This window comes from Manis javanica, chromosome 14 (genome assembly GCF_040802235.1).
Source record: "Manis javanica isolate MJ-LG chromosome 14, MJ_LKY, whole genome shotgun sequence".
In the NCBI taxonomy this organism is placed as follows: Eukaryota; Metazoa; Chordata; class Mammalia; order Pholidota; family Manidae; genus Manis; species Manis javanica.
The window spans coordinates 11,920,555-11,938,160 of NC_133169.1; the positions used below are offsets into that span (position 1 = coordinate 11,920,555).

The 17,606-nt window shown below is 53.2% G+C and overlaps 3 protein-coding genes across 9 annotated transcripts; 2 read left to right on the plus strand and 1 right to left on the minus strand.

The window, feature by feature from the left end:
- Nucleotides 1-42: 42 nt before the first annotated feature.
- S100A13 (S100 calcium binding protein A13) lies at nucleotides 43-12,300 on the plus strand. Of its 4 annotated transcripts, XM_017660557.3 has the most exons (4): nucleotides 43-139; nucleotides 583-692; nucleotides 6,616-6,695; nucleotides 12,063-12,300. In XM_017660557.3, exons 2-4 carry the CDS (start codon nucleotides 614-616, stop codon nucleotides 12,204-12,206), a joined length of 303 nt encoding a protein of 100 aa, XP_017516046.1. In that variant the 5' UTR covers nucleotides 43-139; nucleotides 583-613; the 3' UTR covers nucleotides 12,207-12,300. The 4 variants fall into 4 exon arrangements, with proteins under 4 accessions (XP_017516046.1, XP_073077740.1, XP_017516047.1 ...); XM_017660558.3 differs by lacking the exons at nucleotides 43-139; nucleotides 583-692 and adding an exon at nucleotides 5,446-5,586 and having other exon boundaries at nucleotides 6,504-6,695; XM_017660560.3 differs by lacking the exons at nucleotides 43-139; nucleotides 583-692 and adding an exon at nucleotides 6,203-6,362 and having other exon boundaries at nucleotides 6,504-6,695.
- On the minus strand, nucleotides 1,058-5,614 carry S100A1 (S100 calcium binding protein A1). Of its 4 annotated transcripts, none has more exons than XM_037014463.2 (4): nucleotides 5,542-5,614; nucleotides 4,607-4,676; nucleotides 2,449-2,601; nucleotides 1,058-1,369 (listed from the first exon to the last, which is right to left on the minus strand). In XM_037014463.2, exons 3-4 carry the CDS (start codon nucleotides 2,587-2,589, stop codon nucleotides 1,226-1,228), a joined length of 285 nt encoding a protein of 94 aa, XP_036870358.1. In that variant the 5' UTR covers nucleotides 2,590-2,601; nucleotides 4,607-4,676; nucleotides 5,542-5,614; the 3' UTR covers nucleotides 1,058-1,225. The 4 variants fall into 4 exon arrangements, with proteins under 4 accessions (XP_036870358.1, XP_017516053.1, XP_017516054.1 ...); XM_017660564.3 differs by lacking the exon at nucleotides 5,542-5,614 and adding an exon at nucleotides 3,253-3,323 and having other exon boundaries at nucleotides 4,607-4,718; XM_017660565.3 differs by lacking the exon at nucleotides 5,542-5,614 and adding an exon at nucleotides 3,253-3,320 and having other exon boundaries at nucleotides 4,607-4,716.
- Nucleotides 12,301-14,708: 2,408 nt separating the features above from the next.
- On the plus strand, nucleotides 14,709-16,812 carry S100A14 (S100 calcium binding protein A14). The gene is made up of 4 exons (XM_017660570.3): nucleotides 14,709-14,757; nucleotides 15,147-15,258; nucleotides 15,681-15,827; nucleotides 16,031-16,812. Exons 2-4 carry the CDS (start codon nucleotides 15,229-15,231, stop codon nucleotides 16,166-16,168), a joined length of 315 nt encoding a protein of 104 aa, XP_017516059.1. The 5' UTR covers nucleotides 14,709-14,757; nucleotides 15,147-15,228; the 3' UTR covers nucleotides 16,169-16,812.
- Nucleotides 16,813-17,606: the final 794 nt, after the last annotated feature.

The following is a 17,606-nucleotide window of genomic DNA, read 5'->3' on the forward strand; positions in this document are numbered from 1 at the left end:
TAGGGGCGGAGCCTATGAGAAGGCGGGGCTTTAGCAAAGGCTCGGTCCGCGGTCCGCGGTCCGCCCCGTGCTTCGCAGGCAGAGGAACGGGGTGGCATGTGGTACTTGTTGGGGCTTCGCAGTGGATGCAGGTTTGCTGGTAATATGGGCCCCTGGGAGTGGTTTCGATTGCGAGGAAAATTAGTCGAATTTCCTCTCCACTGCGCTCCTTCACGCCCCGCCCCTGGCCAAGGCCGACTTTCTCAAAGTCTCTAAGCTGGTCTTGCCTCCAGCCCACCGGCCTGGGTAATATACACTGCTTCTCTCGTTTCTTTATTCGCCCTGTTCGGATTGTCGTGGAGTGCCACAAACGCCCCAGCGTAGGCCTGGGGGCCAGTGCTGGGAACGCGCCGCTACGGAGCCTGAGCTTATCCTCCCTGCCAGTCCACATTTTCTTCCTCACTTCCCTCCCCAACTTGGCCTGAATATTATTAAATCCTTATTTGGGGGACCTTTGCGTCTGCTTCCCCCGTCCCTGTGCTCCTCATTTGCCATCCGTGTGGATTTTGATGTAGACCTACGTGGGATTTTTCTTATGCCTAGGTACGCACTAAAATGTTTGAAGAATGAGTGAATGAATACACCTTCAGCACTTCTTCCCCTCCATACACGTGCAGCATCAGGATCCTTTCATTTTCCTTCCCAGCATGTGTGTAAGTGTGTTCAATGGTCTGGCATCCTTACTTGGCTTTACCTATGTGAGGGTTAGGGTTGTGTTTGTTTTTGTTCACTGCTGACCCCCCGGTTCCTACACAATGTCTAGCACACGACAGACAGGTCATCAGTAAATATTCTTTGAAGGTTGAAGATAAATTCTTCCTCTGGCTTTAGCTGAGAATCTGATGTCTCCTCCACTTCCCACTGGAACCTTGAACCCCCACTACCTTCCTGGTCCTTAGCATTCCTCAAGTAGGAAGGTGTAATGGTCCTTTGACCTTCCTCCAAATAAGGTGAGTGGGGAATCAGCTTCCTTCACCTCCCCACCTACTTCCAGACCCCAAAGGAGACAGACCGTGGCTGGCGAGAGGTGAGCCTTTAATGAAAGATGAATTGCAGGCCTGGCCCTTCACTCTTGTGCCCCTGAAGGAGGGTGGGCAAAAGTGGGAGTGTGGGGAGGAAAAAATGGGGCGAAGGGGCAGATATGGGAGGGTGGAGGGGCAAGGCACTGCTGCCTGGGGTTGTCTGCTCAGCTGTTTTCCCAGAAGAAGTTGTTACAGGCCACTGTGAGGGCAGCCACGAGCACCACGTACTCCTGGAAGTCCACCTCCCCATCTCCGTTCTCATCTAGCTCCTTCATCACCTTGTCTACAGCATCCGCATCCTTCTGGGCCTGTGGAGAGTGGGGATGGGGAGGTGGGTGTATAGGGATACGAATAGCACTGGAGCAAAGGGAGCAAGGGGGATCTTTGGGGAGAAGGAGGCAGAGATGAGCAAGGAGGACTACATCTAACTGCCGGACTCCTCTGCTGCCCTCAAAATTAACAAACACTTGTGGCCTCCTGCCACCTACCAAGAAGCTCCCTAACATGGCTGAGTAGTGATAACAGCATCATTTATCATGTTGAGAACCCACAGGGCGATAGGCACTACACTAGGAGCTTCACAAGTATTGTCTAATTCTCACACAAGAAGTTAAGAGTTGGGTTTCGTTATTACCATCCTAGAAAAGAAACAAACTCATAGTCAGTGGTTTAAACATGCCAGAAGGTGGCACATAGCTAGAAAGTGGCAGGGCCAGAATTTGAACTCGGGTCTAACAACCTCAAAGCTGGTGCATTTTCTACTGGTGTCTCTTTTACTATTGGCCTCTATTAGCATTTGCAGCCTACTTCTCTTCATCCCTTACTCTGGTCAAAACTGCGGAGCATGCCGCATATTCTTCCTCCTGGACTTTTGTTCATGCTGATACCCCGATAATTCTCCAGTGGAAATCCTTGGCTCAAGTGCCACTTTGGAGAAGCCATCCCACTTCAGTCCAGTTAATATTCTCCCATAACTCTTTCTGGCACTTTGGTTAAGGCTCTGTTTGTGTCTTGAGTGGCTGGCCCAAGGCTTCATGGCATGGGTGGTAGTTGGGGGTTCACTGCCTCTGAGCTTCCTGTGAGCAAACCTGGGGCCTCTTTCAGTCCTTCACCTCTATTCTCTCCTGAGCATGTCACTCCCTGGTGTTCGTGGTGTACTTTCACATGTCAGTCTTTCCCTTCTAGATTGGGAGCCTTGTTACTGACTCATCTACGTGGGGCCTAGGGTAAACAGCTCATCAGTCAGTTGGCATTTTGACTTAAACCAGGAGTAGGGGAGCTGGAAAAACCCAGGAGAGAAGCCTGAGAGAGGAAGACGGTTGGGCTGAGCTGGAGTGGGGTGGGGAGATGGCAGGGAAGCACCCATTCTGTCCGCCACTCTGCTCACCTCCAGGAAGCCGGAGAGCTCCGTCTGCAGCAGCTCTTTCAGCTCCTTCTTGCTCAGCTTGTACTTGTCCCCCTCCTTGCCCGAGTGTGCGTGGAACACATTGATGAGAGTCTCCATCGCTGCCTCCAGCTCTGAACCCATCGCTCAGCTCACCTACCCACCCCCCACCATGGAAATGAGCTGGGGACCACGCTGAGGGCATCTAGAGTCAGGGTGAGGGGAGCCCTTAGGCCTGGCCCTGGTCCCATAGCTCAAACACCCTTGAGATCAGAGTCCCACAGCAGTTTACCTTTCCCAGAGATTTTATGATGTGGAGGGACCCAAACAGTCCTAACTCCAGACCTTTTCTCTCGTTCCCTCAGTCCATGCCCCAGCCGGAGGGAGTCAGGGGTTGGGGCAGGGAGACAGAGCAGCTGGAGCTGGCCTGGCTCTCGAGGCCTGCAGTGGCCCCTGGCTGCCTGGGCGGACGCTGAGGAGGTGGGGCAGGCAGGTGGGGGTGGTTACAGGATGGGCCTGGCTTTCTCTGGCTCTATTTTTATCCTGGACCTTGCCTGCCTAGCAGAGCCAGGCTTTGCTGAGGGCAGTGGGTTGGGCTCCTCTCTGCAGCCTTCACTCTGCTGCTGCCCCTGAGCACGGGGTCAGTCTGGGCCCCCAGTCAGCCTGATGGAGAGGGTGGCAGCCTGGGTGGCTGGCCCAAGGCTTCATGTGTGTGTGTGTGGGGGGGTTCCACTGCCTCTGAGCTTCTTGTCAACAGACTGGGGTTGTCTTTTGTGCCTGCAACTCTTGTTTTCTCTACCACGTCACCTTGGCTTCCCTGCGTGTGCCTGGGTTCCTCTGGGTTGGTTCCTTGAACTCCTGCAGAATCAGGCCTTCTACTGGTGGGAAGGGAGAGGAAAGTCAGCCCTTTCCCTGGAGCCAGGGTTCCCAGGATGGGGAGAGGAGACCTGTGGGGCCTCGTCCCTGCTGCCCACTCTCATCCCCAGGCCCACCTGGTCAATGTGAGGACAGTGGCAGCAGGGAGAATGGGGCTGCTGTGTCGGTATGTTGGGGAGATAAAGGGCTGAGTGCTTGATGTCTTTTGAATTCAAGGGACTGGAGAGGAGAAAAATGGAGGAGGTCTGTTGAGGTGAGGAGACTGCTAAGCTAGGAGCCTCCCTTGGCCTGGGGGCGGAGGGGGCGCAGTCAGCCCCTCCACAGCCTCAGCGGGCAGCTCAGGTGTCTCAGATCAGGTCTCCATCCTTCCCCCAGGCCTGAGGGGCTGGACAATGGGCCCTGATCAGATGACATCCCAGTTCTTCAATGGGGCCCTTGTGAGTGTCACCTGAACTCCAGACTTGAGGAGCAGTTGTCACAGAGACATGGGAGAGATGGAACCCAAGCCGGGGCTGATGGAGAGGGTAAGGGTGCAGGTGAGGGGGGTGCTGGTGGCTCAGTTAATGGCCCCATCCAGGGGGCGCACCTAGAGGTTGCCTGGAGCCCTTGAGTAGCCCGGGGTGTTATGTAGGGACCATTCTGAGAGGCGCTTGGCTGGGAGGTGGCAGTTGGGAAAGCAAAGGGAAAAATCGGGAGAGGAGTCGGGAAGTTTGAGCCCAGAAAGAGGAGGAGAAAGGAGAGGTCGGGAAGAGAGAGTTGGAGTGTGTGCAGCGCCCTGCCACCCTCTTCCTCCTCTCACATAGGCAAAGCTCTGCCACCCCAGACTTTCTGAGACCTTGGCACTTGCCAAGCCTGGGTGGGGGTGGCAGAGAGACCGGCCAGAGCGGGAGAGCGGCTGTTCCATCTACTAGCTCATCTTCACTCCCTGGGAAGCGAGGTCAGAGCTGTGTCCCTGCCGGCCCCTGGGAGACTGAAGGACCCGCGGGAGGGCACCTGAGGGCTCTGTGGTGGGAGGGCCCAGGCTCCTGGAAGCCCAGTGGCTGGGCTCCTGCTGGTGTCCACACTCACTGAGCTCCCAGGTCTCCCTCCGGCCTTCGCTTGCCTCCCCTCACTGCCTTCCAAACCCTGTCTCCCCCAAATTCCCAAGTGCTGTCACCCGAACTCCTCCCTGACACTCAGTGTACCACAGTGCCGTGGTCTCCAGATTCTTGGCACCCTGGTGAAGTCCCCTTTCCCCCAAGCTGGCCAGGGCAGGGACCTAATGCAGATGGGGCAGGATACTCACCCTCAGCTGGGCCTGAGGTGGGGAGCAGGTTCTGGACAGACAGGCGAAGCTGCAAATGTGGCTCTGGGAGCTGTGTGGGGAGACCTGTCTTCAGTCGTCCTTCCCCCGCTGACCCCCCCTCCCCACCGGCTCCACCCCTTCACAGTGGGGCAAGGGGCCAGGAGTGGACAGAGGCGCCCTCTGTCTCTTGGGCTAGAACAGGCCACCCTGTGTCCTCTTCTCCAACCTCAGTTGCCTCCTCCCCACGGGCAAAGTCCCGAAGGAAGGGAGGTGGGAAGGGGCTTGGAAGGGGCACTGAGAGGCCTCCCCTAACCTCCTGCAGTGTTATGGACTGTGGCTGCTAAGCCAGGACGGGAGGATCCCATTGAGGGCGTCCCCATGAGGGGACCTATCAGTAAGTCATTTAACTTTGGGAGTCCCTGAGGGGTCTCAGTCTGACATTCCACTAAGGGATTTCAACCCAGGGCCTCCTCTACAGGAATCTCAGCCTGGATCCGCCTCTGGGGTTTCAGCCTGGGATCCCCTGAGGGGGTCTTGGGCCACAGGGTCCTTTGCACATCTCATTCTGAGAGGCTGGCTGTGGTGTTTCTTAGCCTGGGCCTTCAGTGCTGACCCCCCTCAGCTGGTTCCTTGAATCTGCAGCCCCTACCATCCCTGCTGCTACCCGCCCAACATTCACCTTGCTGATTAGATGTGGGGGTGCAATGGGGCTGCATAGGGGGAGGGTTAGCAGCTCCAGGCAGGTCCGCACGCCCCCGCGGTGGGGGCACGCGCGGGCCCGGTTGGGGGTCGGGGTTCCGGGCCGACTGCTGGGGAAGGGGCGGGGCGGGGGTGGAGGCGTGAAACTGGCGGCTCCTCTCCCGAAGCCACTGCGGAAACTGGAAGCCTCCGGGCTTGGGAGGGGCTCTTTCCTCCCTCCCGGGGCGCCTATAAACCTCGGCGCTGGGCTGCGGCTCGCTGCGCGCCGTCTCCTTCCCCCGGTGAGTCGCAGCGCCTCGGGCCTCTTCCCCTCCCCGGGCTCCCGGCCCTGCCCCAGGAGCCAGTTCTGCCCGAGATGCAGGAAGAGGCTTTGGGAGATGCGGCGGTGGTCCTGGCAGAGGGGAGGGAGTGGGCGGGAAACGGGAGGACGGGCGGGCAGGGCCCCTTCCCCCCGCTGTCCCTCCCCTCCCTGTGAGAGCCGGTGCCAGCCCCTTCCTGGGCGCGCCAGTCAGCGGGCGTCCCATCCACGACCCTGCGGCCTGCAGAGGTGCGGGAGGGTCTCTGGGGCCCTGGGCTCAGCACTCAGCCCAGCTGCCCCCGAGGGGCGGGACGAGTGGGGCGACAGAGAGGCTGGATCTGTCTAGACGGAGCCAGCCGTGGCCGCAGCCGGGCGTCTGCCAGGCCCTGGGCTTCTCCGCCGGGACAGCCGCCAGCTTGTGTGTGTGTGTGGGGGGGCGGGCTGCCTGCCGGCGGGGGGAGACCTACAGCCCCACACAAACAAGCTTTGGAGACAAACAGCCTCATGACCCCTTGAGGCTGGGTGAGGTGCCAAAAAGGGCCCTTGGGACTGAGCCACACGCAGACCACAAGACGGTGCGAACTCTAAAGAAGGACACTCAGACTGAAAGCCTCTGCTGAAACAGAGGGGCCTCCAAACCGAGAGACCACCACAGAGGGGTTTCTAAGGCACAGATACTTCAGAAGGACCCCCAAACTGTGAGACCTAGAAAAGAAGGGGTTTCTGAAAGAGAACCCCTCACCCCACACCTAGGCTGAGGTAGTTGCCTGGGCCCCGCCCCAAACCCCATCCCTGTCTCCTCCCTCCTCCATAATGCCTCCTCCAGGCTGGGGGCAATGCCAGGGCAGGGGCACTCTGGCCTATCCCGATTCCTTTCTCTCCTTCCCCCCCACCCTGCAGTCAGCCGCGTGAGGGCTTGGCTCCAGCCCCACAGTCCTAATGGCAGCTGAGCCGCTGACTGAGCTGGAGGCGGCCATCGAGACAGTGGTCACCACCTTCTTCACCTTTACAGGGCAGGAGGGTCGGAAGGGCACCCTCAGCATCAATGAGTTTAAGGAATTGGTCACTCAGCAGTTGCCTCACCTGCTCAAGGTAGGTGGGAGTCTCTGGCCCTGAGATTTTGGGTGACAGTGGCAGTGGGACACTGTATGTGAGGCCATCTTGCTGGGCACGGTAATGTAACCACAGGTGTGTTGTGGGGACGGGTGTGAGTGACAACATGTGTGAATAGTTCTGGGTGTTCTCTCCTCGTATGTCTAACTAGGTAACACTGTGTGTGAGCGTGACTGTGTTGCTGGGCTTTGTGCTTCCATCAGACGATGCTGTGGAGCTCTTGCGTCAGCTCCCTGCCTCTCCGGTCTCATTCCCCCAACACAGGACTGGACCCAGAGCTAACTTCCCTCCAGGAGATTCACAGACCATTAACGCTAGAAGGAGGCCAAGAGAAAGCACCTTCCAAACTCCTACTTTCACATATCTGGAAACTGAGGCCCAGTTGTGGGAGGGGGTTTGTCAAAAATGAAAACATGGCCAAATTCGTGGAGTCCTAGAATGGCAGTGTAGCAGGGCCCCTAAGTGGTCTATGAGTGCTTCCTATCCCCTGCAGGGATCCCCTCAGATGCGCCTCGCCAGGTCATTCCTTTGCTTCTACTCAGAGGAAGGAGCCAGGATTTAAATTTCATCTACTCTGGATTGGTACATCACCCGAGGCTGTTAACAGTTTCCTTTATATCCTTTCTGAAAATTCACAGGCACTTAAAAGTGTGTGAATATGGATTTAAAAAACCACACACACGAAGGAGTCTGAAACTCATAGTCTGTCACCTGCAAAATCCCCTCCATCCATAAACTTCTCAGGCTTTTCCCTCCTCCTTCTTAGGACATTTCAGACTCTCCCCTGAAGGTGTGGCATTCTCTGAACCTTGTTGAACAGTGACTGGTTTTTCTTCCAAATCCAACTCCCTCTGGGCTTGGAAATGCAGGAAGTGACCTCTTAGCTTTCCCTCGCTGCCTCCAGATCTCAGTTCTCTTTTTCCTAAGACGCCCAGCTCCTTGGAAGAGCATATACCACCTGCCACCCTTCCTACTGCGTTCCTTTTAGTACTTCAGGTCCTGGTTTACTGTGCCTCTTCCCATCACTGCTACTGTCATTATCCCGAGTGTCCACACAGACAACTAATTCAACATCCAGAGCTTTTAATTGCTTAAACTTGTCACTTCCAAAGATTTGGTCCTCCTGCCTTTCAGCATCCTGTCCCTCTGCATCCTTCCGATCGGGTTGCTGAAATAATGCACCACCTGCAAAATCTCAATTTCAGGCCTCCTTTGCCTATCACCTGCCATTTCTGTTCTGTGCCTCCATCAGGCGTCTCCACGCCACTGTTTCCTTGACTCCACTGGGGCCTTTGGTCATGTTTGCACCTCCCTTCATCGCACGTTGGGTCCTCATTTCCCTTCTTACTCAGCTGGGTGCTAAGTAAGGCTCAGCGTTAAAATTGCGCCCTCAACTCCCTTGATTCTGTTTCTCTGTCCTAGTCATTTGGCAAAATTCCAGCCAGGGTTAAATCCAGCATTTCACCTCCAATAACTTGCTGGTTAATCCACCATTCTGCATCAGCCCTTGAATCTGGCTGGAGAAAAAGGCACTGCTACATTGACTTGTCTCACTGCAGATGTATCACCACAAACCCCACAGGGACCGCTTGCTAATCCTACTACATTTCCCTGGTTGATTCATTTACCGGCTCTTTCAGATGATAATTTCACAAGTTTCCCTATTCCTCAAACTCCAGTCCTTCTTTCCACATTCTCCCTCTCACTGAGAAATTTTCTGACCACATAAGAGCAATCAGGAAACTTCTCTGTGCTCCCTCCCTGCAGTCTACCTAGAATCAGGACATACCCTGCCTACCCTCCTTCCCCTGTGCCCTGCCACTGCTCAGAAGCCAGCAGCCCCTCCACCGGTGCCTTGGATCCCATTCCTGTTCACCTACTCCAAGTCAGTACTCTTTCATTTCTTCTCCTTCTCTCTTGCATCATCAAAATTTTCCTCTCCACTAGATTGTTCTGATAGGTTTTCACATATGCTGTAATATTTCCCATTTAAAAAAAGAAAAAAGAAAACCTCCCTATACAGTGTAACTCACTCCAGCTATGCCTTATATCTCTGTCTCACTTTATAACAAAACACCTCAAAAGCAACAAGTTATTTATACTGTCTCCACTTAATCTTCTCCTGGTACAGAATGCTCATCCCTAATATTTGCTAAGGTTATTCCACATGGAACTCAGATTTCTGTTCAAATGGCAAATTGGCAAATCCTCAGCGAGGCATTCCTTCACCGCTGGATGTGAAGATCACCTCTCTTGTGCTCTCTGCCTTTAAGCCACTTTATTTTCTTTCAGAATACATCCATCACAACTTGATCTCCATGAGGTACTTATCTGTTACCAAGAATGTAAGTCCCTGGGGGAAAGGAATCTGCTGGCTGTTTTATCTCCAGCATTTAGAGCCAGTGTCTGACTCTTAATAGGTGCTCAATAAAACATTGAATGAGTGAGTGAAATTGTAAAGAAGCAAAAAAAAGTTACAATTGCTGAGTGGATGAATGAATAAATGCATCCTACCTACTGTTCCACAAATAGCTTTTAAAAATGTAACAATGCACATAGGATATTTTCCCATTTAAAAAATGGTTCACTGTATTCGATTATATAGTTAACACATTTATGTATCTGATCTTCTATTGATGGACGTTTATCTTTGTGTCCATTATTTCCTCTTTGCAAACATCCTTGTTTATATATTTTTACATACTTAAGGGAAAATGTCTACATAGGGTAAATGTCTGGCAGTAGAAATACTAGGTCAAAAGGCATGTTTGTTCTTTATTTTTATAGCTATTAATTTGTCTCCCAACAAGGTTGTACCAGTTTTCATGGCCACCAGCAAACAGTTTGTATGAACGTCTGTTTCCCATGTCCTTGGCCAAACTGTGTCTTGATCAGGCTTTTATTTTTTGCCAATCTAATATGTGAAAATGGTAACGTTCCAATTTACACTTCTTTAATTCTGAGTGAAATGAACATTAAAAAATTTTTTTGGATGGACATGTTTATTGCTTTTTCTGTGAACAGCTTTTTGTCAAAGAGTTTTCTTTCTCATGGCTTGATATAGCTCTTCGTAAAATAAAGAAGTGTGCCCTTTGACTATTATGTGTTGCAATATTTTCCCCTAATTTGTTTTTGACTTTGTTTTTGTCAGTTTTTGCTGTACAGAATATAAAACATATTTATGTAGTGAAATCTACCAAACTTTTCCTGAATGGCCTCTGTGTTTTATGCCATGGCTAGAAAGGTCTTCTTCAATTTGACCTGGTAAAAAAAAAAAACTCAGACTGTGTTTTATTACGAAAAATTTCCTACTGATGTGAAATACCATCTTTATTATTTATTCATTTTCCATGTGTATTTTGGGTCTCTTTATTCTGTTTCGTTCATCTGATTATTATTTACCGAACAAAAATCTTGTTTAGTTACTGTAGTTTTATAATATGTTTTAATAACCTATAGGGTTGGTTTTTCTCTCATTCTTATTTTTCAGAATTTTACTGGTTGATCTCAGTTTATTTTTCAAGAAGAATGTTGGTTGGTAATGTTACAAATAATTCTGTAGATATTTTAATTGGGTTCATATAAGATTATATTTTAGGGAAAATTGACATCTTTACACTGTTGAATCTATCAATCAAAAAGATGTTTTTCTGTTTATCCACATATTCTATTATATCCCTCAGTTTTTCTTCACAAAAGCTTAAGAGATTTCTACTTTTATGCCTAAGTGCTCTATTTTTTACTGTTTTAAATGGGATCTTACATTTTCTAAGTGGTTAACTTTCATATACCTAAAATATGCTATTTATTGTGTCTTAATATTGTAACCAGGCACATCATTTCTAACAGTTTTTTGTGGGGGAAGAAATACGGAGTACTAGGTAAGGGCATAAACTCTGAATCAGATAATCTAGGTTCTAGCTTGATATCCTGATTAATTTTTAATCTTCCTGAGCCTTAATTTCTCATCTGTGAAATAGACTCATAATAATAATGCCTTCTTTGTTGTACTAGTCTTGCATTTATTCAGTCAATATTAACTGAGCACCTACTATGTCCTGTCCTGACACTTTTGTAAGATTTGGGTTCCAAGCATCTGCCATGTGCCAGACATTCTCCCAGGCACTGGGATTACAGTGTAAACAAGAGGGACAAGGTCCCTGTGCTCAGGAAGCCTTTCATTGTAGCAGATGATGAGGATTAAATGAGATGCAGTGTGTATTGTGTTTAACACTGTGCTTGAAACAGTCAGCACTATTAAGTGCTTCCCCTTGTTGAAATGGTAGCCATAATCGCCCTTGGTTTTTTTTGGGTTTACCAATTATATAATTGCTAATATAATAAGAGGTGAATTTGCCTCTTCTAAAACCTATACCTTTTATTTCTTCCTCTTGACTAATTATGTTTTCCCCTTTCCCATATGGTGTTACACTGGGCACCTTTGCCTTCCACTGGCAACACTTATAGTATTTCATAATTAAACATGATTATGGCTTTTTAAAAAGTCTTGTTTAGCTCCTCTATGAATTAGCTTTGTGCCGTCTCTAAATCTGGTAAGTCTTCTCTGCCTTCATCCAAATGTTGACTCAAATGTTGAACATTGAGCTCTTCCTGAGGCATCCCTTCCCTGGTCTGACATTGGTCCATTGTTCAACAGTCAACTTTTTGATTGTGATTTTCTATCTGGCAAAAATCCTTTGATCATGATGGTCCAGCTTACAGTATCCTTTGATTTCACAGGTCTGTGGGAGACATTGTCAAGGCCCCCTAGAAAACCAGACACTGTGTCTCTGCCGTTAGCCTGATCAACCACACTAATGGTCCAGCTGGAGAAATGAGAAGGCCTTAGGGTCATGCAAATGAGCAGCTGAGTGCTGTGAACTTCTCCAGTTTGCTGTGGAGTAGGGTGGCTTGAGACAGCTCTGTGGATGGTCAGAATAGGTCCATTCCTGCAAGGGCTTTGAGTTCCTTGGGCAAATCCTCGGGCTGGTACAGTGTGTGCCAGAGCCTGCCATACCTGACGGCAAAGCCTTTTGTGTGCATCTGTTCCCGGCTCTGTGTTCAGTGACCTCACATTGTGGTTCATAACTGACCACTGTGGGAGTATTTACACCATGGCAAACGCTGCAGATCAGGTCCCCCACCCCCCTCTGCTGCTGCATTTGGAGTTGGGCATCACGGAGTCGGACAGCAGGGCAGTGCTGTCTCCCGGCCCAGCCTCATCCTGAAGGTGCGGGCAGGTCCTAGTGCCCTCATGGAGGGGAATGGTGCTGGACAATTCTTCCTTTTCTTCCTGCTGCAGGAACCCTTGTTTCTAACCCCCACTTCCCGTTGGTGTCTCCTCAGGATGTGGGCTCCTTAGACGAGAAGATGAAGAGCTTGGATGTGAATCAGGACTCAGAGCTGAAGTTCACTGAGTACTGGAGACTGATCGGGGAGCTAGCCAAGGAGCTCAGGAAGGAGAAGGCCCTGGAGATCCGGAAGAAGTAAAGCAGGCTGGCTGGCATGGGGGCGGGCAGGGCTCTGCCGGTCTGGGCCATGTGGAACCCCACTCATGCTAAATAAAGCCTTCTTGAAAAACAAACGTTTCTTATTTCCACCCCACCCTAATTCCTTGAAGGAATTAGGGGGTAAGAAAGCTCTGCCCAGACCTGAGGGTGGATCCCAGACCAGGAATGTTCTGCAGCATCTAGAACCAAATCTTGCCCAGGGTAGGTGCTCAATAAATAAACGGTTGATGAATGAATATACGAAAGGTGTACAGACGTCTGGGGCAGGCAAGGTGGCGCATGTCCCATCAGGTGTCTCTGGGGGCTCAGGGACATGGTCTTGGCTGCCGCCTTTCTTATTTCTGGTGTTTCTGTCGCTGGATGACAGTGATGGCAGTGAACACGTGCTGAGGGCATGCTGTGTGCCGAGGCACGGCGCTAAGCATTTTGTTACATTATCTTAGTTAATTATCACAGCCCCTCAGGTAGGTACTATTTTTAAATCCTGTATTAAAGACGAGGAAACAGAGAGAGGTTTAGTCACAAGGACCAGAGTAGGTAGAACTGGGTTGAAATTGCCGAACCTCTGATGAGCTGGGATTCTCTCTGGGTGGGCCCTTGGGATCGCGAGACCCTCCTCTCCTCCCTCCCTCCACGGTAGGGACGACAGACGAAAGGGTGGACCCAGGGTTCTGGTACTTGTGGGGTGCTTGAGGACGGTGGCGAGAGGGTGGCTGGCGCTTTAGGAAGCAGAGACTCGCAGCGCCCACCACCAGGGGGAGCAGTGGCTGCTGCCTTCCGGCGCTGTCACTGTCATACTGACAGGTGTCCGTTCAGACAGCTATTGCCCCAGCGTGCACACGAGGCCCAGATGGTTCATCTGGCAGCTAACGACCTCTCCGAACTGGTCGGGCTGCCTGCTCCTCCCTCCCTGAGAGTCCCATGCCTTCCCTAACCCAGCAACTGTATAGCACACCCCTCCCCGCTCCAGTCCAGGACCCGGGATGCCATCCTGCAGATCCAGGGACTCAGCACAACCCAAGAGGCCCTTCTGCCCTGGGGAGGAGGAAGGAGGAGGGCAGGGAGTCTGTGGGTCAGGTTAAGGATGGTGTCAAGGAACATTTAGGTGGTAGAAGCTGCCCACCACACACCACGAATGAGTCCTAGATTAAGACCTCCCACCTAAGTGGAAGAGACCCCAGACTGAGAGACCCCAGAGGGTCCCCCAGGCTGGGACATTTGGTGGAGACATTCCAGAGGGGATCCCACCTGGGGCACCCCCACAGTGAGAGACTCTAGGAGAGACCCCTGGACTGACACTCCTCAGAAGAACCCCAGGTTCAGGCCCACCTGGAGAAGCCCTCAGATTGACAGACCCTCAGTGGGGTCCCCAGGCTGAGACCTCCCAGAGGGACTTTCAGTGAGACACTCTTGGAAGGGCCCCTCCATTGAGATACAAATGCCCCTGTTGAAACCAAAAGTACAGAGGCCTAGAAGGACCAGGGAGGGGCAATGGGAAGTTTGCTCTGATTTCTGAGTTTAGGAAAGGAAGGAGCCCAGGAGCTCTGGCTGTGGGCCCCACACGTCCTCCACCTGACCCGCACCAACTCCCTGTGCTACTTCCTTCCTCCTCCCCGGGAGGGAGGGCCACTTGGGCTGTGCTGAGTCCCTGGATCTGCGGGACGTCCGTCTTAGGCCCTGGATTGGGGGTGGGAGGAGGTTGCTGTACAGCTGCTGAGTTAGGGAAGGTGTGGGATTCTGAGGGAGGGAGGGAAGGAGGAGCAGGCAGCCAGACCAGTTCGGAGAGGTCCTTAGCTGCCAGATAACCCATCTGGGCCTGTGCGCTGGCTGAGGGGCACTGAAAGGAAGTCAGGACGCACTCAGTCTGTCCTCTCTCCCAGGGTGCCCTTCTCTGGGTCCTTGCTCCTGACCTGAGTCCTCATTCAACCCTCTGCCATCAGGACTGGAGCAGGCTGGGGTCTGGGATCTGTCAGGAGTGAGTGTCACCAAATTGGTCCTGGTGGGAGGAGTGTGTGTGTGTCTGTAAGCATGCGTGGGTGTGCCACATCAGAGTACAGAGAGGCCCTGGGGACTCCTCTCAGCTCCCTCTGTGCCACAAGCCCTGCCCTGGTCAGCCTCTGATGCTCCTTCTTTCCTGGTTATTGACTCAGTTCCTCTGCCCCACAATTCCTCCAGGCCCTCCCCGGAGGTTCAGAGGTTCGACCCACAGTGTTTGCAAGCCCTCCCTCTCTGCCTTCCCAAACTCTCCTTCCCTCCCATTTGCCTGGACGCTGCCTGCTGGTCTGGGGCCAGGGGCATCCCAGCCCCAGCCCTCCACTATTCCCTCTTCACAGCAGGGGTAGAGCGGGCCCTTTGGAGCTTGGCTGGCCATGGAGGGTGGGGCCCACTCCTCCGGCTCTGCCGGGTGCTGCAATAGCAGGGGCGGTGTAGGGATGAGGCCCTGCCCCCTGCCTCCCCTCCCTTCCCCCAGGTATAAGAGCTGAGCTCAGGTGCGCTGACTCTTCCTGTCCTGTGTCAGTGGCTGCCAGCAGGTAAGGGGACCCAGGGCTTTTCACCCAAGTGGGCTGCCCCCTGTCCAGAGGGCACACTTAACCTGTCCTAACCTGGTCTACCAGGGGAATGGCTGGGGGACAAGATCCTGGAAGCTGGTGTGTCTGTGTCTGAAACAGGGGTGGGGGGGGGGTGGAGGAGGTGGGAGGAATGAGGCTAAGGTAAGGCCCAAGGGATTCCCTCTATGTGGATTTGCCTGGGGGCTGTGACCTTAGTTCCTAGAACCTGGGCAGGGCTGGGGCCTTGTGGAGTTCTGCACGGAGCTCTGACCCCCTGGGTGAGACACAGAGTATCTGGGATGCAGCCAAAGGCGGCAGTTGAGAGAGAAATGCTGAGCCCACCCCTCCCCTTGTGCTCTCCACTCCTCCAGGCAGATCATGAGCCATCAGCTCCTCTGGGGCAGGCTGTAGGACAACACAGCTCTCACCAAGGGACCAGGTGCACCGGGCACCATGGGACAGTGTCGGTCAGCCAATGCTGAGGTGGGCCCATTCGTTCCTGGCCTTTCTGCTCCCACACTCCTCCACGCTGAGGATCTATGTCCCCATCGACTTCTGCCCCTCATGGCCTTGCTCTGCACTCCAGACCCTGCCTATGAAACCCGAATCCCCTCTGGGTGCCCACACAGGCTGATGCAGAGGAGCCCTCCCAGGAAGAGAATGGCTGGGCTGCTTGTTGGGACCTGCCCTGCCTGGGGGCTGGTGGGGAGGAAGCCTTGCTCAGTCTGTGGTTCTGGGTAGAGGCCAGTGGGGGCAACAGGAGCTGGTGCTGGCCTCTGGAGGTGGTGGGATTCCATGTGCTTCTAGCTGTCTGCTGCCCTGCAGGGCGTTGCCTGCCCCAGGGGAAGCAGGGTGTGGTAGGGTGGGTGGGGCCTCCCTGACGTGGGGTTGTCCTCTGCCCTCAGGATGCCCAGGAATTCAGTGACGTGGAGAGGGCCATTGAGACCCTCATCAAGAACTTCCACCAGTACTCCGTGGAGGGTGGGAAGGAGACGCTGACCCCCTCGGAGCTACAGGACCTGGTCACCCAGCAGCTGCCCCACCTTATGCCGGTACTGAGGGAGTGGACAGTGCCCCAGACTGTACCCTGACTTCCAAGCAAGTGCTCCAGGACCCCACTCCCACGGCCCCTGGCACTCGTAACCCCCAGCCCCTCCCCCTTGCGGTACCAGGCTCTGCTTCCTGCCCCTGGGCAGGGTGGGGTGAGAAGACTGGGAGGTGCTGCCTTGCTGAGATGTGTCTTCCCTTCCCTCAGAGCAACTGTGCGCTGGAAGAGAAAATTGCCAGCTTGGGCAGCTGTAACGACTCTAAACTGGAGTTTGGGAGTTTCTGGGAACTAATCGGAGAAGCAGCCAAGAGTGTGACCCTGGAGAGCCCCGTCCCGGGGAGCTGAGAACCTTCCCCTGAAATTCCTGGGGGGATGTTGGGGAATGGGGACCTTAGAGACTGTGGCCTGGAAATAAAACTCCCCTTTGCACCACCACCACATGATTCCCTAGTCCACACCTGCCTCACTTCTACAAAGTTCAGGTTCTCAGTGGCCCTTCCCCAGTGTCTGTGCAGTTCATTACAGGAGCTCCACGGAGCTAATGCGTCCAGGAATCCCCACCAGGGGGAGGCTAGGGGTGGGCTGGGGCCAGGGATGGATGTGAAGGGGTGGTGGAGGATGTAAGGGCCAAGTCATTTGGTAGCAGGGGGAGGGCAGAGAGGAGCTGGGCTGTGGGAAATGATTTGAGGGAGGGGGCTGGGAATAGGCTGGATATTTGGCACTTAAATGGGTCTCTAAGAACCTACGCCTGCTAATCTCCCCAACCCACACTGGCTGTCTGTCCAGTCCTGAGCCTTCCTGCCTCCAGCTCTGCCCACCCTCGTCCCAGGACTGTATCCCTGGGCTAGGGTAGGGGAGAGAGAGCAGGCTTGGTGGAGGTGAAGGAGGGTGTGATTTTGGGAGTGAGAGGAGCAGCTGGGTGCTTGGGCATTAACAGAATGACGGTTGTTTTGTATTATTTGATTAATAAAAAAATGGAAAATGTGAAAGATGTTGTCTTGACTGGATACCACCCTGCCTTCCCCTTGTTCATGGGTGAGGGGGATCAGGGTGAATGGCAAAGTCATTGGGTGGCATGGGACAAGGGCTTTGGCGGGTGGCAGTGGAAGTGAATGGGGCTCACTTTCTCCATGGTCTTGTGGTGAGGATGGTACCAGGCCCAAAGGTGGGAGATCTGGGCCCCTCTGAGGGACAGGCTCCTCCCAGCCAGTGGGCTGACCCTGTGACAGGAGAGGAGGGCACGTGTACACACCTCAGGAAAAGGCTACGACCCCAGGTATGCTGGAGCCTAGCTGATCAGTAGCAGGGGACAGTGAGGCTAAGAAACGGGGCGACCAATCTGGGTTTGAATCCCAGCTCTGCCAGTTATTATCTTTGGAATTTTGAACATGCTCACCGAGTATGCATTTCTTTATCTGTAAAGTGAGAATATTAATAGGATTAATATCACAGGCTTGTTAGGAGAATAAGCGGCCGTAGCAGAGAGCTTGATGTCCATGAGTGCCCAATGCGCTGAAGTCAGGACTTCGGAGTGGGTGAATGGGTCCCCTTCGGGTTTCAAACATTGCTGGGGGCTATCAGGTGAGACAGTTTATTTGCATACCTTGGGGAAGTGGTGGAGGGGTGTTTCCAGAGGAATTCTCTGCTGCCTCTGAGGTCCTAGGATTGGGTGTCTGGAGAGTTCCTGGTGGGCTGAACTGGAGATGGAAGACAAGGGGCCAGACTCTGGTCCCCAGTATTTGCTGTCTGCCTTGAGCCCGCAGAAATCAGGCATTAGGCCTGA